General features: G+C 38.0%; 1 protein-coding gene across 4 annotated transcripts in view; it reads left to right on the top strand.

The window, feature by feature from the left end:
* BTBD10 (BTB domain containing 10) overlaps positions 1-22,603 on the top strand; it is a 69,224-nt gene that overhangs the window by 44,551 nt on the left and 2,070 nt on the right. For all 4 annotated transcript variants that reach the window (XM_054725298.1, XM_028159822.2, XM_054725300.1 and 1 more), the window contains 5 exons: positions 3,518-3,803; positions 7,096-7,198; positions 8,961-9,081; positions 18,014-18,211; positions 20,904-21,014. In XM_054725298.1, the coding sequence (XP_054581273.1) occupies positions 3,518-3,803; positions 7,096-7,198; positions 8,961-9,081; positions 18,014-18,211; positions 20,904-21,014 (819 nt within the window). The remainder of the gene's footprint in view (positions 1-3,517; positions 3,804-7,095; positions 7,199-8,960; positions 9,082-18,013; positions 18,212-20,903; positions 21,015-22,603) is intronic.

The following is a 22,603-nucleotide window of genomic DNA, read 5'->3' as shown; positions in this document are numbered from 1 at the left end:
GTGATATCTAGATTTCAAATTTTTTTAAGTTGGTTTTTATCTTATGAGATATATAACAGTAATTTATTTTAAAGTAGTTTGTATATTATTGTAATAATAAATTTACTATAAATATCAATAATAAAATTATCAGTAATTGTCATTATTGATAGGGATTCTTGGTTAATTATCCTGGATAAAAGAAATTGAAAGGTAGAATACTCATCAGAGTAACTTATTTTAATTTTTGACAATACATCCTACCTAATAATAGACAAATATGCAAATTGACCATACCCCCGCTACACCCAAGCCATGCCCACCAGCCAATCAGGGCGAGTATGCAAATAAACCAAACCAAGATGGCTACAGCCACCAAGAGCAAGGTTTCCCAGGCAACAGAGGGAAACAAGCTTTCTCCCTGCCCTTGACAGGCCTAAGCCTCCACTCAAGCTACAAAGTTTCAATTATAGAAGGTAAACAAATTCAAACAGAATGGCAGCAGCCATGGAGCTGGAGAGACCAGGCTAGGGTTGCCCGCGGTAACGGAGAAAGCAAAGCTTTCTGCACACCCTGGCCGGGCTCAGGCCTCTGCTTAAGGCTACAAAGTTTCAATTATAGAAGGTGAATTAACTCAAACAGAAATGGCTGCCGGTGGAACATGCAGGAGGCTTGGCTCCGCTCCAGGCTACAAAGTTTCAATTGTAGAAGGTAAATAAATTCCAGATACCAGTGCCTCCACTTAGGTCGCCAGGGGACATGGCTGGCCTGCAAACCACCACAGGCCCCTTGCTCAGGCTGCCCCAAGCCCCAAGGGAACCCCCACCCTTATCTGGGACACCCTTCAGGGCAAACCAGCTGGCCCCCACTCCTGCACCAGGCCTCTATCCTATCTAATAAAAGAGTAATATGCAGATTGACCACCACTCCAACACACAATATGTCTGCCCTCATGTGGTCAAAGATCCTGCCCCCATGTGGACACAAGATGGCTACCACAAGATGGCCAGCAGGGGAGGGCAGTTGGGAGGCACCCGGCCTGCAAGGGAGGGAAGTTGGAGGCGATCAACCCTGCAGGGGAGGGCAGTTAGGGGTGACCGGGCCGGCAGAGGAGGGAAGTTGGGGGCAAACAGGTTGGCAGGGGAGCAATTAGGCATCAATCAGGCTGGCAGGGGAGTGGTTAGGGGGTGATCAGGCTGGCAGGCAGAAGCGGTTAGGGGCAATCAGGAAGGCAGGCAGGAGAGCAGTTGGGAGCCAGCAGTCCTGGATTGTGAGAGGGATGTTCAACTGCCCGTTTACGCCTGATCCCACCTGGTTCGGGCCTAAATGGACAGTCAGACATCCCTCGAGGGGTCCCAGATTGGAGAGGGTACAGGCTGGTCTGAGGGACACCCCCCCCCCCCCCCCCGTGCAAGAATTTCGTGCACCGGGCCTCTAGTTTAATAATAAAAATAGATGATGAAAGAGAAAGTGTGAAATGTTTGCTTTCTTGGCAGGTAGCTCAGGTCTTTCTCTTCCTGTCCATTGCTGTAAACCAGTGGTGGGGAACCTTTTGTCTGTCAAGGGCCATTTGGATATTTATAACATCATTTGCAGGCCATACAGAATTATCAACTTAAAAATTATGTTGCTATGAAAAAAGCCCCTAGATTTATTGAACTTTGAGTCCCACCTGCAGTTGCTTTGGCAGGGTCAGACCAAATGATATGGCCCTTGGGCTGGACATTCCCCACCCCTGCTTATAAATGAACGCTATCACCCCAAGTAAATATGTGTGATTGTAAAGCACTAGTCTGAAGCAGAGGTATGTAAGCAATGTGAACTTGCTGATTTTCATTTTCCCCTGGGAAGGGACAAATTAAATACCTCGACTTACAATATGAGGTAGTTTCTGATAGTTATAAAGTAAAATCATTTCTATTAGGATTGAAGTATGTATAGAAGTTGTCAATATCTAAGTAGGTCTTTAGAGTCAAACGAGTACTGATAAGTAAAAAAAAAATAAATAAATAAGAGATTTAGTTTGTTATATGCAAAGTTCAGCATATGGGAAGATAATGAACTGATATAATTATTTTATTACGTTAACAAATTCTGCTTTTGGGATGCTACCAGCATTGTGGAAACAGGCAATAGAATGGAGGTGTCAGAGTATCTCTGGAGATACTGCAAATCTAATTATATAATCAGTAAAGCTGTACAGAGTGTTCTAAGTAGCCTGAGTCATAGAGGAATTTGGCAAAAGCTGATGAAACTGAGGGGATGGAGGTACATTTTTAGGTCACCTTTTAAGTGTGATCTAGCCTGTAAAGGAAACTTAATTTAAATTAAGTAAAATCTCAGTTTTAATTTCTCCCTTATAGAATATTGGAACCTACCTATTAAAATTATAAATAGTAATTATTTGATCCTATAAAATTTGTAGCAATGTTTATTCAACAAACGTGAAAATGAAACGAAAGCAATATATCATCAGCTATTAAAGCCACTTAATTTGGAAGACATTAAAAGTCATTTCAAAAAATACTTCTTGCTATCCTTATTGAAATTTTTTTCTTCTCTCAGTCCTTTCTTTTGTGAAATAAATAACTGGTTTTGAAATGCCTTTATTAACACAGCGAGATTCCAAAAGTATGAATGCTTTATTTAGTATTTGGGAGAGTTTAAAATTGGTATTCTTACTAATCTTTTATTAACTTTCAATGCTTACTTATTTGACTTGTGATTCTGCTCCTCTTGGGTTTCTATATATTGTTAAGTAGAGTAGTAACATAAAATTTACCTTAGTTTTTTTTTTAAATATATTTTATTGATTTTTAACAGAGAGGAAGGGAGAAGGGATAGAGAGCTAGAAACATCAATGAGAGAGAAACATCGACCAGCTGCCTCCTGCACACCCCCCACCGGGGATGTGCCCGCAACCAATGCACATGCCCCCGACCGGAACCGAACCCAGGACCCCTGAGTCCGCAGGCCGACGCTCTATCCACTGAGCCAAACCGGTTTCGGCAAATTTACCTTAGTTTTGATCTTAGTCTGGGACAACATTAGTAAGGTATACATCTTTTTTAAATTCTACAAAGATTAATTATTTTATTTTATTTTATTTTATTTTATTTTTTATATTTTATTGATTTTTCACAGAGAGAAAGGGAGAAGGATAGAGAGCTAGAAACATCGATGAGAGAGATACATCGACCAGCTGCCTCCTGCACACCCCCCACCAGGGATGTGCCCGCAACTAATGTACATGCCCTTGACCGGAATCGAACCTGGGACCCTGCAGTCCGCAGACCGACGCTCTATCCACTGAGCCAAACCGGTTTCGGCAAGATTAATTATTTTAGAAAATCTTTTGATATTTTTATTCCTGGGAAGTAAATTAGTATTTATGGTGTTCTGTGGAAATGTTATTTCAGATAAAAATGCAGGAGTGTTGTGATTTAAAACAACTTTTCTAAATAATTTTAAAAGATATATGGATCTTGAATTTTTTAAAAGAAAATTTGCATAACTTTGTTTAACATCTTTATTTCAGAACGAGAAAAAGATCACAGTTCCTCTCGTCCAGGTAGTCCTCGTCCTCAAAAAACATCTCCAAATGGTTCCAGTAGCAGTGCTGGGAACAGCAGCAGAAATAGTAGTCAATCCAGTTCAGATGGTAGCTGTAAGACATCTGGGGAGATGGTGTTTGTGTATGAAAATGCAAAAGAAGGTGCTCGGAATATAAGAACATCAGAACGAGTGACACTAATTGTGGATAATACTAGATTTGTTGTAGACCCATCCATTTTTACTGCACAGCCAAATACAATGTTGGGCAGGTTTGTATTATTGTAGTTCTTTGTATTATGAATTTTAAAGCACTTTCACATTTGATTTTTCCATTTAAATTTACAATAACTCTCTGTTGGGATGTAGTGTTCCTGTTTTACAGATGAAAGAACAGAGCTTTTGAAGGTTAAATACCTTGCTCAGATTAATACAACTAGAAAGTGGTAGAGCCATTTTTGTTTTGTTTTGTTTTTTTTGTTAATCTCCCCCCCACCCCCAGGATATTTTTCCATTGATTTTTTTTTTCTTCCCATAGATTTTTTTTTTTTTTTTAGAGAGAGTAGAAGGGAGGGGGAGAGACAGAGAGAAACATCTATGTGAGAAAGACACATCAGTTGGTTGCCTCCTACAGGCACCCCAACCAGGGCTGGGGATCGAGCCTGCAACCGAGATACGTGCCCTTGACTGGAATCGAACTCAGAACCCTTCATTCTGTAGGCTAACGCTCTATCCACTGAGCCAAACCGGCTATCAGTCTTGTTGAAAGAGAAAAAAATCCAATTGTTTGGTTAGCTGAAAAGTCAGCATTTGTCAGTTTGATATCAATACTTAAAAAAAGGAAGGTTCCTTTTTTTTTTTTTTAATTTCAGAGAGGGAGAGGGAGAGAGAGATAGAAACATCGATGAGAGAGAATCATTGATTGGCTGCCTCTTGCACGCTCCCCACTGGGGATTGAGCCTGCAACCTGGGCATGTGCTGGGAATCGAACTGTGACCTCCTGGTTCATAGGTTGATGGTTAACCACTGAGACACCCAGCTGGGCAAATAAAACCCGTTTACAAAATATAAAATGAAGGGTCATATATATGAAGTAGAAGTTTACACAAGGCAAAAAAAAATTTTTTTAGGTTGCATATGAGTATTTGGGATATGTACATACTTTTGTGTGTGTGTATATGTGTGTGATTTGTCAGTGTCTCAATATAGAATAAATGCCAGCATATGACACTATACATTTTGAGTAGATATATATTTACTTTTAACATTTGCTTTGCATCTGTGAGTAGAGAAAGATTGGTCGGCTGCCCTCTGCACACCCCCTATTGGAGATCAAGCCCGCAACCTGGGCATGTGTCCTGGAATCGAACCTGGGACCCTTTAGTCCGCACTCTGACACTCTATCCACTGAGCCAAATCAGCTAGGGTGGCTTTTATGTATTTTTTAGTAGCATGGAGGAGATTATTTGATGCTATTAGGATGACTTGACATTATTAATACTTTATTTTTTATCTGCACTTTAATGAAACACAGTTAAAAAGTAGATATTTGGCCCTAACCGGTTTGGCTCGGTGGATAGAGCGTCGGCCTGTGGACTGAAAGGTCCCAGGTTCGATTCTGGTCAAGGGTATGTACCTTGGTTGCAGGCACATCCCCAGTAGGGAGTGTGCAGGAGGCAGCTGATCGATGTTTCTCTCTCACTGATGTTTCTAACTCTCTATCCCTCTCTCTTCCTCTCTGTAAAAAATCAATAAAATATATTTTTAAAAAAGTAGATATTTGATATTTTGCCTCAGTTATTAGGCTATGTTTTCCTAAAAAAAAAAAAAAAAGATATTTCTGTGTGTGTCCATTGTTGACCTGAAAAGTGTAATTTTCTCCTTTTGTAAAAAGTTCACGTATTAGAGAAAGTTGCATGACATTTGATTCCTGGAAGACTGTCCTTTTTACATCAATGAAGTTTCTTTTCATGTGAATTGAACAAAGCATATCTTTGCGGATGAAAATTAATATTCATGGGAACTATTAAAAAGCAGTTGCATTCTTTTGGAAATTGAAATAAAAAAGCTTTGTTCTTTATAGGTTTATGTGTTACAACAAAAGGGGAAACCATTTACATTGGGAAAGTGTTGAGTAGAGTACTTAGAGCAGCCATATTTACTTTAGTAATGGTGGTCCCAGGTTTAGAGGGTCTACTTTTTTTCCCATGTAGTTAAGTACAATTTAAAGGCTATCTTTGATTCAGAGATTATATCCTCCGAATTTTTCCTTGTTAGAATGTCCTGTCTTTTATGAAAAGATAGTGATAGCGGATGGTACATAATGCCCTTATTTATGAAAACAAAACTTTGGCAGCCCCCCAAATTTGTTCTGAAATTTTGTTATCTGTGAAAGGTTCAAATCTGGAAATCTGTGGACTAGATGTTTTTGGAGGAGGCTTTACTTTCTTTAATCACAAAAAGATTTCTTGGGAATAATGCATTAAAATTATTTTTTCTAAGGACACATTTTTCAAATTGCTCTTTTCTACATGGTTACTGTTAAAGGCCAATAACATGACCTGAAAAAAATAAGTCCATTTGTATTTTTCTTACTTATATTTTAATTTAATATTAAGCCCTGCCCAGTGGATAGAGCACTGGCCTGTGGACTGAAGGGTCATGGGCTTGATTTCGGTCAAGAGCTTGTACCTCAATTGCAGGCTTGGTCCCCAGCCCTGCTTGGGGCTCGTGTGGGAGGTGACCAGTCCATGACCACTCTCTCTAAAAATCAATGGAAAAATATCCTTGGTTGAGTATTAACAACAACAAAATAATAAGAGCTTTTTACTCATTTGTTTAAACTTTTTATTCTCTTCTTCATTCCTCTCTAGCTTTTGATTACTTATTTTTCAATTCTAGAAAGCAAGTGTAAGAATTTTGAGCTAGATTTTTTACATTTGCAGTTAAGATTATGAAAAGTAAAACAGCTAACCTGCTTATATTATCTTGCTTTTTCCTAGTTTAGACGACTGTATGTGCTGCATATAGTATTAATTTTGCAAGGAAGATTGCAGGTTTAAGGAAGAGGCATAAACAACATGGTTTCCCTTTTTCTTTTTTCCTTCCTTCCTAATTAATATAAAAGTGACCTTTCCCCTCAATTAATTGATTTTTTTCCCCCCTCTGAGGAGAAGGAACTGGAAATTTCTTTAGCTTTTCAATTTTATCAATTGATATTATTTGCTTATGGGGAATCTACAGATGTGGGTAAAAGTAGATTTACATTTATAATATAAATTAATAATAAAAATAAAGTATCTGTTTCACATAGTCACAAATGTAAACCTACTTTTACCCACCCCTGTACACTACTGTTCCCTCCCATCATAAAGAAAATATTTTAAATATTACTTTGTCAAATACGTTTATCAGGATAAATTTCTGATAAAAATTCTTGAACTAATTTAATAATAAAATTCAATACTTAAATTACAATTCCTTTTTAGTTTTGTGCATGGAATCAATTTTCCCTTTTGAAGAAAGTGTCTTAATGATATATTTCTTAATTACTTGCTATAATAGGATGTTCGGATCTGGCAGAGAACATAATTTTACACGTCCCAATGAGAAGGGAGAATATGAGGTGGCAGAAGGAATTGGCTCCACTGTATTTCGAGCTATCCTGGTAAATTTTTGTTGCTTATGTGTTTTGACTTAATCATATTCATGTGACTCTCTTTATTTTAGTACATAATATTTAAATAAATGAATTTTAAGATTTTTGGGAAGATAGGGTAGTGGGTGATTCATCTCTTAGGTCTGCATAGGCACTTCTTTCAAAAGGGTTTAATGTAGCCCTGACCGGTTTGGCTCAGTGGATAGAGCATCGTCCTGTGGACTCAAGGGTCCCAGGTTCGATTCCGGTCAAGGGCATGTACTTGGTTGCGGGCACATCCCCAGTAGGAGGTGTGCAAGAGGCAGCTGATCGATGTTTCTCTCTCATTGATGTTTCTAACTCTCTATCCCTCTTCCTTCCTCTCTGTAAAAAAATCAATAAAATATATATTTTGAAAAAAAAAAAAAGGGGGGTTTAATGTTAACATATATGGAGTCATGTTATTCCTCTCTCCTTAATTCTCTTAAATAAAATAAGTCAATCATTTTTTGCTACCTGAGAATGAATGTGGCTACTTGAATTCTAATATTTTATTGCACATAAGCAATATGGATATTTATAAACATTTAAAATTAATCTCTAAAATGAATTTGTTAGCATCTTTGTTTTAAACCTTTATTTTTATTTTGAGGTTTTAACCTTTTATTTTTGAGGAATATTTGTAATTTCCCTACTTGTAATTTCAAATCAGTGATAAAGATTTGATTATAGTGTGTGACAGTTTATGCCACAGTCTGAAAATACCATTTCCTCAAATAGTTTTGGGGAAAAAGAGGAGAGAGGATCTTAAGGTACAAGACAGGAAAAGTATAGTTGACCCTGGAATAATACAGGTTTGGTTCCACTTATAGGCAGATGTTTTTCAATAAATAACTAGAAGCATTTTCTCATAATTTTGTTAATTTTCTTTAGTTTACATTATTATAAGACTAAAGTATATAATACAACATACAAAATATGTGTCAATTGACTCTTTGTTATTGGTAAGGCTTCCAGACAGTAGTAGGCTATTGTTGATTAAGTTTTGGGGAAGTCAAAAGTTATACATGAATTTTCAAATGCACAATGGGTTGGTACCCCTAAGTCCGGCGTTGTTCAGGGTCAACTGTAATTGATCGTGATTGAATTGTTAGTACTTGGAGAAACAGTTGTGAATACCAGAAAATACCTTGTTTCCATTGATGCAGCAGCTTTGTGTTTCTGTGGCTCTGAACCTCGAGAACCTTGGGTTACTGTGGCTCTGAGCTGCAAGAACCTTGAGGCAGATCTTAATTTGGGGGGTGGAGGAGAAATGCTTTTTCAGTTGCCAATACTTCCATTTGACCCCCAATGGAGTTGACAAGTAAGGAATATTTTCATAATTTAGCTATGGAGTAACATTATTTGTAATCCTGGGGCAACCAATAGATGTGTTTCTCTCACATCAGTGTTTCTCTGTCTTTCCCTCTCTCTTCTACTCTTCCTAAAAATCAATGGAAAAATATCCTCAGGTGAGGATTAACTAACTAAATAAATATTCTTAAAAAACAACTTAAAAATATGTGGTAATTATATAGAAAAATAACTCATGGGGGAAAATACATATGATTTAGCATGAAATAGTAGAGAGAGATGTAAATAATGGGGAGATTTCGATTTTTATCTTATCAGCTATTAAATAATTTTATGACTGGGTGAGTCAGTGAAGCAATTGGGCCTTAATAAGTTTTGGCTACCTCATGCTCCAGATGTTTTATTCATTCTTGCCTTTTTTTTTTTTTTTTTTTTTTAGGATTACTATAAAACAGGAGTAATCCGTTGTCCTGATGGCATATCTATTCCTGAACTGAGAGAAGCATGTGACTATCTTTGTATCTCTTTTGAATATAGTACTATTAAATGTAGAGATCTCAGTAAGTATGCTCTTTTGTGTGTGACTAGTTTGTGGAGTTATACTATATTGGAATGAAAAGGCTGAAATAATGCTATTTACCTAGACTTCAAATATTTAACTGAATTGTAAAGCATTCTAGTACCATGAAGATTATTTATGGAAATCTACAGAGGTGTTTATAAGCTCCTATAAAATGTGCAATTTTCCAAAACTTTTTCAACTTTTAATAGTTTATTTTTTTGATAGACTTTTCCGGATTTCCTCATTGACTGTTTTCCTCTATAATTTGTTGTTAATCTTTTATCTACCAGCTTGGGACCCCTGGCTTTGGTCAAGTGTGGTGTCTGGTTGAATTCCTCAGATCACAAAAACCAATATTTTAGAAATTTTTTGTACTTAGCCTGTAAGATAATATTCTAAGCCACTAATTCTCAAAACCAGTATTTGTCATTAAAGATCTTAGATTGAATACCTAGTCCTCATTTATACAAAGGGTTAAGGGACTTTGTTCAAGAACTTCAAACATAGTCTGAGCAAGGTCCAGACCTTTGGAATCTTATTTCTTTGATATTCTCTTCTCACAACTTTCTCAGCCCCCACCATTTCAACGTTATGTCATGCCTAAGAAGAAAAGGTGATTGATTATATATAGAAAAGTCAAAATAGTATATGAGAATTATCCAATGTTGACTTGATATTAAGTGGTTGGAGAAGTTCAGAGGAAGGAGTGGTTATTGTGGCCTAGAGGGTTTAGGGATGAGTCCAGAGGATACAGGTAGTAAAGAATGAATAGGAATGATTTAGAAAGAGTAGAGTAGGGAGGTCATTCTGAGAGCTGGGATTTTTAGAATAAAGATGCAAAATATGTACTTTGGAAATAACCTAGTTGGAGCAGATACTTTATGTCAGGACCAGAAGGAGACAGGAATAAATAGGTGGGCCAGATTATGAGAGGTCTTTAATCCAAACTAATGTTCTTACATTTTATTTTATACTAGAGGCCCGGTGCATGAAATTAGTGCACAGGGCGGGGGTGGGGGGGGTGGTCCCCTCAACCCAGCCTGCACCCTCTCCAATCCGGACCCCTCAGGGGATGTCCGACTTCCGGTTTAGGCCCGATCCCTAAACTGGCAGTTGGACACCCCTCTCAAATCCGAGACTGCTGGCTCCTAACTGCTCACCTGCCTGCCTGATCCCCCCTAACTGCCCCCTGCCAGCCTGATCACCCCTAACAGCCTCTGCCTGCCTGCCTGATCACCCCTAACAGCCTCTGCTTGCCAGCCTGATTGTCCCTAACTGCCCCCCGTGCTGGCCTGGTCTTTCCCAACTCCCCCCCCCCCGCCCCCCGCTGGCCTGGTCATCCTCAACTGCCTCCCTCTGCTGGCCTGGTGACCCCCAACTGCCCCCCCGCTGGTCTGGTTGCTCCCAACTGCCCACCCTGCCGGCCTGGTCGCCCCATGTAGCCTGCTGTTTAGTGGTTTGGTCGTCCCTCACTAACCCTCCTGCCATCCTGGTCACCCCACACAGCCTGCTCTTGAGTCATTTGGTCATCCCTCACTACCCCCCCTGCCAGCCTGGTCGCCCCACGCAGCGTGTGTTCAGTTGTCTGTCTGGTTGTTTTGGTCGTGACAGCCCCTGGCTTTTTATATGTTAGGTTGCAATGGGAAGCCATTTTAAAAGTTTCTATAGCCTTATGTTAGCCAGACATAATGGTTATCTTTATTACCTAAATTTAACCCTAGCTTGGCAGACTGGTATTATACCTTTTCAGAGATTGGTGTGTTGGAAACTGAATGGGAAATTTTATTTAAAATTTTTAAGGCATCTCTTGTATACTTAAATATAACTAGCCTTCTTCATGCTTAGTTATGAACTCTGAAAATTAGTGGTCTTAATAAGTCTCTCCCTAAGTACCATTTTATTTTTGCCAAACATTCCTTTAAGTGTCCATAAAAATATCAATAGGTGTGACAAAGCAGTGGATGGTCCAACTCAGTCCATTTCTATGTAAATAATATTTAAAAGTTTAAAGTCAAATTGTTGGACGTCTGGAACATACAACTGTAAACTTGAATAAAGTTGCTGTTTTTTCACATTTAAAAATGTTTTATAGTTGAAACCATGAGCATTCATTATTCTAATTATAGATCCTAGACTTTTAAGTTTAGTGTATTTTTTTCATGGGACAATTTTAACTTTATATAATTAGATGTTGAATTTTGGTGACTGTTGAATAAAAAAACACTAGAATTTCTTACAGATGATTTGGATTTTAGTTCTGTAATCCTTTGGACATAGCTACCTTGTCGTCACTGTTAAGTTTCATTTATTTGTTATGGAATTAAGGGTAAAACCTTTATGTAAAATATATATAGTATGGTTTTTCTAGACTTCTGACTTTTAAGTAATACTTTATGTCTAGGTTACTTGCAATATATGTTGCTAAAATTTAGAGGTTCTCATAGATTATTAAAACAAAAATATATAGAATGTGAAGAAACAGAAATAGTCTTTACAAATATGAAAGGATGCTGTGGGTGTATAGCTTTAAATTTTTTTCCTGAAAATAAGTGCCTTTACTGACTATTGGAATGACACATGACATTAAAATGTCTAAGTTTGTCTCTTAACTTAAAAAGAAATTATACAAGTACTAAATGCATATCAAATAGAGAGTTCTCCATTTCTTGGGCAAATTACTTAAAACCTTGTTTCTTAGTTTCCTCATCTTTAAAATGCAGATGGCAATACTTACCTCACTAGTTTGTTGTGAAGATTAAATGAACTGTGCTTGACACAGTGTTAATAAGGGTTTGCTTAAAAAATAAGCAAAATTAGGAAGTAAAGGAAACTTAAAAAAATATTAAAGGGTCATATTGTACTGTACATGCTATTTATATTTCACATGGAAAAATATATTGTGAATAACTATTAGTAAATATTTTTAAATAACAGATTGTTTAATGGTTACATAGTAATCATTTTCTTCATTTTTATTGAGCACTCACTTTATAGCAAATATTTGGTTTATAAAAGACAAAAGAAGATAAGGCCACTGTTTTCATGCTTGTAGTATAGTAGGGAAGAAAGATAAGTAAATTGTATTTTGGTGTTAGAGGAAGAATAGGGTGTTAAGTGAGCTTGTAGGAACAGTACCTAACTCAGGTATGGGGCTTGAGGAAGCTTTCTGGAGGAAAGGGAAGAGGAAGTCTGTTCCAAGCAGAAGGAATTGCATGTTCAAAGGTAAAGTTAGTACAGGGAAGGACTGACTTCTCAATCTTCTGTCATGGAACTTAATGTAGTGAGGGAAATCTGTGGTTTATAGTAGCTCCCCAACTAGTGACACATTCAGTGTACACATTCTCTTCTTAAGCAAGCACTGTAACCCAGAAGAGGTTTTGAGAACCAGGGTTGAATTCAGGAATGAAGGCCTAGGGCTAAAAGAAATGAAAATACAGTGGACATGTTAAGTTTGAAATAACCTTTAGACACCCAGATGGAAATGTTGAGTGGGACATTGGTAATATATGTCTAAAGTTCAAGAGAGAAATGAGTCATCAATATGTTGATAGTATTTAAAGAAAATATTTTTTAAAAGTACACACTTATCCATAAACTCCTTTTTCAAATAATAGGACTTTATGGATCAAAGTGAGGATTTGGGCCTTTTTATTCTAAGAACAGAACAAGCTCTGAAAGGTTTAAACCAAGAGACACATAATTAGATTTGGCTGCTATGGGGAAAAGGAATTACAGTAGTTCCCCCTTATCTGAGGGAACTGTATTCTAAGCCCCCCAGTGGATCTCTGAAACCTCAGATACGTACATACATACATTTTCTGTTCATGTCTTCCACCCACAAATTTCATGCCTTTTAATTAAGTATTTATGATGACCCGTAGCTGTAACTTTTGCAATTTGAGGTGTAACAACAAAACTAGCATGAATTTCTTTTTCCTTTTTCATAATTTCACAGAAGATTCATTCTTACCATAGATCTTACCAACCTCAGCATATGATTTTTTTTTTTTTCTTAAGAACTTTCACCTTTTCATTTAAAGGAAACACTTCATGACTTTTCTTTGGCATATCTGAATTGCCAGCATCACTATTCTTGTGCTTTGGGGCCATTATTAAGTAAAATAAGGGTGACTTGGACACAAGCACTGTGATACTGTGACAGTGGACCTGATAACCTAGACAGCAACTAGTGACTAACATGCAGGTAGCGTGTGCAGCGTGGATATTCTGTACAAAAGGAGGATTCATGTTCTGGATTGCACAGAGCTGGACAGTGCGAGATTTCCTCATGCTGCTCTGAACAGCATGCAATTTAAAATGTACCAATTGTTTCTTTCTTTTTTTTTTTTAAGAGTTATTTGAGCCAAACTGACATCATATGCCAGGAAGCAAGATTTTGAAATGCTCTTGGTATTTTCCATTTAATATTTTTGGACCATGGTTGACTGTGGGTAACTGAAATCGCAGAAAGTGAAACCATAGATAAGGGGGTACTTCTCTATAGAGGGCAAAAGCAAATGTTGGGGAGTTTGATTAGAAGGTTTTACAGTAGTTTGTGTGAAAATTGATGACTTGGTCTGTGATGGGGGCAGATGTGTTCTGTTTAGTGCTATTTAACAAACCATTCCAAATTTAGTAGCATCAAGTATAATCATTTTTGTTCTGTGGGTCAAGAATTCAGACGGTACAAAAGAGGTGACTTGTCCGCTTTACAATGTCTGAAGCCTTATTCTTGTGAAAAATTGAAGGGCTGAGGCGACTCAAATGCTGGGTTCAGCGAGGACTGTCAAACACAGTTCCTATATGTGGCTCTTCATGTGTCTGGGGCTTCTCCAAGCCTGGAGACTGGGTTCAGAGAGAAATCATTTGGAGAGTGAGCAATCCCTAGACCATGGCAAAACTGCAAGTCATACACCAACCATCATCTCTGCCATGCTCCGCTGGTTACAAGCAAGTCAGTATGACCAGCCTAGATAACGGGGAGGAGAGTTAGACTGCACCTCCTGCAAGGAGCTGTGAAGGTCGCATTGCAGAAAAGCATGTGGCATACGAGAGTTGACAGCTTTGCAAAATATCTTCCAGCGAAGGAAATGACATAATTCAAGATGTATTTAAGAGGTGAACTTCATAGCACTTGGGGAATGATTGAATTAAGAGATGGAAGAGGAATCAAGGATTCATTCATTTCTTCCGCACTACGTAAGGGCCTGTGCCTGTCAGTGCCCGGCACTCTTCTGAGAGGATTCTGAGAACCTGAGTGGGTGGTGATGCTATTTACTGATTTTGAAAACACCGCAGAGATGCAGAGAGAACTGGATATATTGAGTGAGTTTGAAGTAGGTGCCTGTGAGGTGGCATCCAAGTGGAGGTTTCCAGAAGGCAGTTGAATATAATGCATCTAGACTATAGAAGGCAGAATATTCATAGAATAAACTTGGGAATTGTCAGCATAAAGTGAGAGGAGAAAAGAACTTAAAATTGTGCACACCTTCGGGGAGAAAGAGTTGGCAGAGGTGACTAGAGAAAAACAGCCAAAGAGGAGGAAGAAAACTGGAGCATTTTAAGGACGAGGGGGAGATTCAGTTGAGAGATCAAATAAGATTGGAATCAAAAGAGGTTCATTGTCTTTAACAATCCGAAAGTCATTTGAAGACTACAGTGAGAGCAGTTTTGAGGAGTGTGGAGGCCAGATTGGAATTGTTTCAGAAATTAGGTCAAAGAGAAAGTGTTCATACACCTAGGAGTTTGGCTATAAATGGAATTTTTTTTTCATCTTACTATTTATATTTTTAAAGCAAGTTATTAACAATCATAAATGAAGACATGTAAATGTACTTTCTACATATAGATTTGGTTTGGAAAGTAATTAGCAACATATTGCTAAGTAGTTTTAATTTTGTAACAATATGTCTCATTATTAATAATATTGGCATTGCATTCCATTTCTTTATACCATTAAAATAATTTGTAATTCAAGTGACTTGTCCAGCATTATCTCCTGGAATCCATATCATACGCAATTCACAACATACAAATGGATTTGTATTTAAAATAATCCATTTCTGGTCATTAAAGCTAACATTTGCACAGCACTTTAGAAAGTAGTGGCACATACAGTACTTTCATAAGACCTCTCAGGGATGAATATCATCATACCCATTGTAAAAGGGCTATACCAAGTCTCGCAATTTCCACTCAGTGTACTAATATGAAGAATCTATATCATAAGTTGTGATTGAAAATCCACAATTATAAATATTTAGAATCCCAGATTTTTGACAAATTACATGAGAAGCAGTTGGTTAAAGATATCTTACAGTTTAGCTACACTATTATTGACACTTCCATGGCAGTGATTAATGAAACATGCCATCATATCCCCAAATAATCAAAGTAGATAGTTTAAATCATAATTCTGATCATTAGCAATATGGTTAAATCAGCTACCATCATGGATAATTTGCCAGCTTTATTCATGTCGTATTTCTGGAAGAGGCTGAATTCCCCCTCCTTCATGGCCACATCTTATCTTCCTGAGCTCCATCTCTTACCTGGCTCTGATAAAGCAGTTTCTGTCCCTTTTCCTCCCAGATCTAGAGTTAGTAATGGCTTCCTACTTTTACTAGTACCTGGGTACTTCAGCATTCATTGCTACTTCCCTTAACCATGTGCACAGCTCTGAATAGTCATTTGATTAATTTATCTTTTAAATCACACCTGAGTCTTATGTTTCTTAATGATACTCTGACTAATGGTATTCCAGTCCATATAGCTAAGCTTCTTTTATGCCCATGGTAAAATTACTTAAACAAAAGATTGCATACTTTATCTTAAATTTTATGTATTTTTACTAGAGGCCTGGTGCACAGATTCATGCAGTGGGGTTCGGGGGAGTGTCCCTCAGCCTGGTCTGCGCCCTCTCGCAGTCTGGGACCCCTTGCTCCTTACTGCCCGCCTGCAGCAGAGGCGGGAGAGGTTCCCGCCACCACAGCTGCGCTTGCCAGCCATGAGCCCGGTTTCTGGCTGAGCAGCGCTCCCTCTGTGGGAGTGCACTGACCACCAGGGGGCAGCTCCTGCGTTGAACATCTGCCCCCTGGTGGCCAGTGTGCATCATAGTGACCGGTCGTTCCACCGTTCAATTTACATATTAGGCTTTTATTATATAGGATAAAATATCCCAGAGGGGGGTTTAATCACCGATATTTATAAAGTTGTGATTGAAAATCCACAATTAAAAATATTTAGTGGCAGTAATCAAACCCAGGACCCTTCGGTTTGCAGGCCGACTATCCACTGAGCCAAACCTGCCAGGGCAAGAACTAATTTTTAATTCCCAAGGACTCTTAAATTTGTGCAACCTTGAACATCTTCCAAGATCTTTTTATCTAGAAGGACCATATTAATTAGTTTAAATGGAATTTTTTAAAAATGGGAAGCAGCTAGCCTAGAGAGAGACATGGTTAAAATAATGGTATAGATGGTTAATCCATCATTTATTATATTATAATGATGTATTACTAATAGTTATATAATTAGATAGCATGTTGTAGGGGGATACACCCCCTTGCAAGATACAGATTTGAGTTCTAGTGCCCTTCTCTAACCGCCCGGTAGAGCCTTAGGTAATATATAGGACATTGCCATTGAAATAGGAATAAAGGAAGAAACATTAGGTCAGTTTAGGTGAGTTTGTGTGGCTGTGTATGTTGAAGTTGTTCATTATGTCTATACTTAAAGAGGGTGAGGTGTATCTTTCACTTTTCTCAAGGGACAGAGCTGTATTTTGCTTGGCCTTTTGCCTTCCTTATCTCAAGCCAGGTGACCCTTCTCTTCTAACCCCTCTTCCTACACTGAAATATTAATGCAGTTTATGAATAATTTTCTGAGAAAGAAAACATGCGGGAGGTATAATATGGGAGCTATTTAGTCTATATTGATAATCTGAAAATTATCCTTACTATCTTTAAGATATAATCCTATCTAATAAAGAGGGAATATGTTAATTGACTGCCATGCCCTCAAAGATGGGGTGCCCACAGCCACAAGATGGTGGCGCCCAGTCCCCTTAGCCCCGCTGGAGTCCTCCAGTCCCCACAGCCCCACAGCCTCCCAGGGCTGGCCCGAGGCACAGGCAAGCCTCGGATGGCAGCTGCCCAGCCGCCCAGGGCCGCCAGAGGCTCAGGTAACCAGGGCTGGCCGAGGCTTGCGCTGTTGGCAGTGACAGCAGCAGAGGTGTGATGGGGCGTCACCTTCCCCTGGTCACCGGGTTGCCTCCCGCCCCTGAGGGCTCCTGGACTGTGAGAGGCCAGTCTGAGGGACCTCCACTCCAGTGCATGAATTTTCATGCACCGGGCCTTAGTTGCATATACTGATGGAAGTCAACATGATGTAGTAAAAAAAAAAAAATGGCTGGGGGTGGGGGCAGATTTAATTTTGACTATGTGTAAAGTAGTTTTGTAACCGTAGACAGAAGGGGCATGTTGTTGCATGTCTTTATTGGCCCCTTTTTGCTGTGTAATTCTACAGTTCCATTAGAACTCTTCCTAGGAAAAGCTTTGTTTACTAAAGAATAACCACAATATTGTCTATGGCAGTGATGGTGAACCTATGACACGCGTGTCAGCACTGACACGCATAGCCATTTCTGATGACACGCGGCCGCTGAGCAAGCCGCGGTTGAAACATTTGCTGCTCCTGAGGATGAAACATTTGCGAAATAATGTTTTTTCCTCAAAGTGACACACTACCCGAGTTATACTCAGTTTTTTGGCGAAGTTTGACACACCAAGCTCAAAAGGTTGCCCATCACTGGTATGGGATCTAAAAATAGATGCTGAACTAATCTGATGTTATATGTGTTGCTTCTGCTCTTCTTTTACTTATCAGTCACCCCCAAAAAATCAAGAAGTTTTTTGTGGGTTTCATTTCAGGTGCCCTAATGCATGAGTTATCAAATGATGGTGCTCGTAGACAGTTTGAATTTTATCTAGAAGAAATGATCCTGCCTCTCATGGTAGCTAGTGCCCAGAGTGGGGAACGAGAATGCCACATAGTGGTGCTTACAGACGATGATGTGGTTGATTGGGATGAAGAGTATCCACCCCAGATGGGAGAAGAATATTCACAAAGTAAGTATTGTGACATGTTTCCTCTCTCTTGAATCATTATAAATTCTCTATTTTTTATAATATTGATTAAAGGACAGTTTTTATAAAGAAAGTGCATTGAACTCTTAACTATACCAGGAGTCTGCAGACTGGCCTGTGGGCCAAGTCCAGCTTATTGCCTGTTTTTATAAAGTTTTCTGTATTGTCTATGGCTGCTTTTGTGCTACAGTGGCAGAGTTGAGTAGTTGCAGTGGAGACCGCATGGCTCGCAAAGCCCAAAATACTTACTATCTGGCTCTTTACAGAAAAAGTGTGCCCACCCCTGACATACACAGAAATGGTCTACTCTTCATTGAATATCTGGATGTTGATGGATTTTTTTTCTTTGAATTTGGAAGCATCCTAGAGAAGTAGATCTTGGGGTAGTAGATCATAAAAAATAAGCCGTTTTTAATTTTTATTTATTTATAAATATATTTTAATTGATTTCGGAGAGGGAGAGAGAGAGAGAAACATCAATGATGAGAGAGAATTATTGATCGGCTGCTTCCTGGATGTCCCCTACTGGGGATTAAGCCTGCAACCTGGGCATGTGCCCTTGACCTGAATTGAGCCTGGGACCCTTCATTCTGCAGGCTGACGCTCTGTCCACTGAGCCAAACCGGCTAGGGCTAAGCTGTTTTTTTAAGGTGCATTTTTATTTGTATATAAAATGAGGAGCTTCAACACAATGATTTCAAGAATGATTTTAATTTCTAAGATGTTCCTTTTTAAAAATATGCATTTGGAGGATACAGTGATCCTTCAGAAAGCTTGGTGGAACTATAGTTAGGTATTTCTGACCAAAACAGTGTGTCTTGAGCAGCAGTGACCAACTTTTTTCTTACTGCACTTTCAAACGTTTTCTGTTAGAGCCTTTTGATTTTTTTGTTAGAAAATTTCTTATATTCATCTTCATGAACCCAATAGAGTATTTTTGACCAGTTTCATAGACTGAAAAGAAGAGTAAAAAAAAAAATCATTTGAGGAACTAGATAAAATAGCCCAGCATCTGTAGTCTGTGTTGACTCAGTAAGGATTGGGGTTTAAATAAAAAAGTATAGGAATATAGAAAATGCCAAAACCCTTAAATGAATTTATTTTCATTTTACTTATTACCCTTTCTAAAAACAAAACAAAGTAGACTCCAAGTGGTATTCTTTTTGACTTCTAAAGAAGATTTTCAAAGATTGTTTTTTTCACAAATATTGGTAGCACTTTTCAGAGTTTATATTGAGACATTTTCATTGCATGATTTACTTAGATATTAGATAAGTGATTCTTTTGTGGACAGTTGTAGTATTAGACATTTCTGTTGTTATTTCCTCATTCCTAGGCCCTTTGCTGACCCTGGGTTTCTATATAATATGTGGAATAAAAAGTTAAACAAAACACAGGAAAAATTAAAGGTTACCAAAAATTAAGAGAGATATCTAAATGAACAAACTTATAATTTGTATTAGTTTTCAAAAAGTTTGATTGAAAGAGTAGAGTCAACATAGAACACAGAAATGACATTCTGGTGATGAGAGGTTATAATACACCTGGCTTTTCCTTAATTGTGAGCTTTCCATTTCAATGGGGTTTTTTTTGTTTTCTTGTTATCTTAAGCTTTGAAGCTTAAAAGGACGGAAAACATTTTCACTTAATTTGTCTAAATGGTTCATTTTGTGCCAAGATATTCCAACCTAAAAGAATATTCATTTGAGGAGACAGAGATAGCCTCTTCACGCCCGATTTTCCTAAATGTGACATTATGACACCATCCATTCTGAAATGTCAAAAATATGTATCTTAAAATATCAGTAATCTTAAGAGCGTAGTTAATAATCACAATATCCTCCATGAGTAGCATCTGTATACGTATTTTTCTTTTATTGACTCTTAAACCAGCATGTTTGGTTTGTGAGTGTTTTTTTCTTTTTTTTTTTTGAAAAAAACCCTTGCAGTTCACCTTTTAAGGGAGATAACTCCACCTGAAAGAGAGAAGGCGAGGAAGGCCCATCAGTCTAACTCCCTGAAGTTCCCAGCACATTTGGAAGACTCAACATGTTGTCAGTGGAATGTCTGTCCTTTGCAAAGCCAGTTTGCTCTAAACAGACTAACCTAGGCAGAACATGCTCGAATCTGCCATTTTTAACATCAGTTTTAAATGGGGCTGTTCGCCTGAATGGAAAACATTTGTGGGGAGGGTCTTTGCCTTTTTGGGGAGTTAATAGTTGCTCAATCCATGAAATGTAAGATGTATCCATTTGGTACTTCCTAACAAGGCGTTTGTTTCCTTCTCAGACAAGGCCTTGTAGGCATCATAGCAAGTCCTTTAACTTTGCCTGCTGGAAAATGTGATCTTGATATCTTCTTTCAGTTCTCTGATTTGAAGAAATTTGGGCAGATCCTCTTCCAATAAGTTTACATATGATGTCTTTCAGAAGGAGCTTCTTCCTATGGATTGGGTCACCTGATTGATTTTAAAGCTTTTCTTGTTTCAACGTCAGTGTTGCTTTTACATTAACTGTACTGAATTGTCCTGTCATGTTGGCTAGTCGTCCTTTGGCATCACTGCATCCACTATGTGGGCTTTCAGGGTTGTGAGCTCCATTTGATTATCAGAATAAGTTTCTTATATTCAAGTACTTTGATTTTAACAAGAAAATATTTTTTTGTTTGTTTTCAGTTATTTATAGCACAAAATTATACAGATTTTTCAAGTACATTGAGAACAGAGATGTAGCCAAATCAGTTTTGAAGGAGAGGGGTCTTAAGAAGATTCGATTGGGAATAGAAGGTAAGACATTTTCAGTATGTTTTGTTAATTTGTTTTGGAAAAAAAAAACAAGTTTAAAATAGGATTTCATTTAGAATATAGTTTGAATACTTTGAGGAAAACTCAGATAAGTGATTATATCAAATGATCATGTAGTAGATCTATTTATGTTTGTAATAAGCTTTCTTTCTGAGAAAATAAGCCATTAGAAATTTTTATTCCACAGTATTCCCTAGCAATATGAGAAATATGAATTATCTTTTCTGTTACAGCTTGCCCTAGTGATTTTTTTACTGAGCCCGTATGTTTTTAGATTGCTTTTTACTTTGACTTAAATGAATTTTTCCAGATGCTGTGTTAGATGCCTCTTTTATTTTAAAGTCCCCTTGTAAGAGTAAAACATCTTTCTTGGCATAACATGGCATAGTATAAAGATTTTGGAGCTAGATTGCTTGTGTTCAAATCCTGTGACTTAATAATTGTATGTTGGCCAACACACTTCTCTGTGCCTCAGTTTCCTCAACTAAATACTTTATAGGGTTATTGTGATGATAGAATGAGTTGTTACATGAAAAACACTTAAAGCAGTAATTTCTCAGTATATGTTTGTGGTGGTGATAGTGAAGATAATGGTGTTGATCACTGACCCAGTCAAGTTGTTGGAGATCACAATACACCAGATCCTCGAACAATTTTGTTTTGTCATTTCGTCACAACATTGGTGAGATATTGTAGGAACTTGACTCTTGTTTATATCTATTAGCCTATGGCAAAATTGGTTTCATTTTATCATTTGCTTAAAGTCACAAAATCTATTGACAACATCAAGTGAAGGCTTACTGTAATGGGCTGCTGAGACATGGGGAAGATTGCAGAAACGGTCTTTGCAGGAAGAAGAAACTTTGGGCTTAAAGTAGTGAAATTGCTGACAGTTTTACCAGTTTGTGTCTTCTGTCATTTGCAAACATTGAGATTTAACTGCTTGGTCTCAGAGCTAGAGAGAAAGCCACTGGGAGCTACTTTAGATTGGGAAGACAAGGATGGCTTCTATAATGAGGTGGCATTTTAGTTGAAGCCTGATGACAAGTAGGTTGGAACCAGGTTATAAAAAGCTTTATATACTATGCTACAGAGTACGGACCTTCCCCTTTAGGGTTGAGAAAAGTATTGGTAGTTTTTTTTAGCAGGATATGATTACACTTTTGTTAGAGTTGTGATTTTGTGTAGAGAATAAGATGAGATGGGAATTTTAAAGACTTACTAATAGCCCCAGAGGAATCCAGGACGAGGGAATACAGATGGAGATCTTTCTGATCTCTCGTTCTGTCCTTCAGGTGGTAGTTGGCTGAAGTGTGAAATACAGAGGACATTCTGCAGAAGGTCTTTAGTCCTGCTTGCCCTATGCCCTCCTCACCTCAACGCATACACACACTCACTTCACACATGGCTAAATATATACATTACCTACCACTACTGCCTATATAGATCCCCTTATGCAGTAAGCATTGAGTTCCCATTATGTGAGGCCTATTTTTTTTCTGATTCTAACTATGGCCCATGGGCCAAATCCAGTCCATTGCCTGCTTTTTATGAATAAAAGTTTATTGAAA

This window comes from Eptesicus fuscus, chromosome 13, assembly GCF_027574615.1.
Source record: "Eptesicus fuscus isolate TK198812 chromosome 13, DD_ASM_mEF_20220401, whole genome shotgun sequence".
In the NCBI taxonomy this organism is placed as follows: domain Eukaryota; kingdom Metazoa; phylum Chordata; class Mammalia; order Chiroptera; family Vespertilionidae; genus Eptesicus; species Eptesicus fuscus.
The sequence above is the reverse complement of the archived record's forward strand: the minus strand, read 5'-3'. Positions and strand labels throughout refer to the sequence as shown.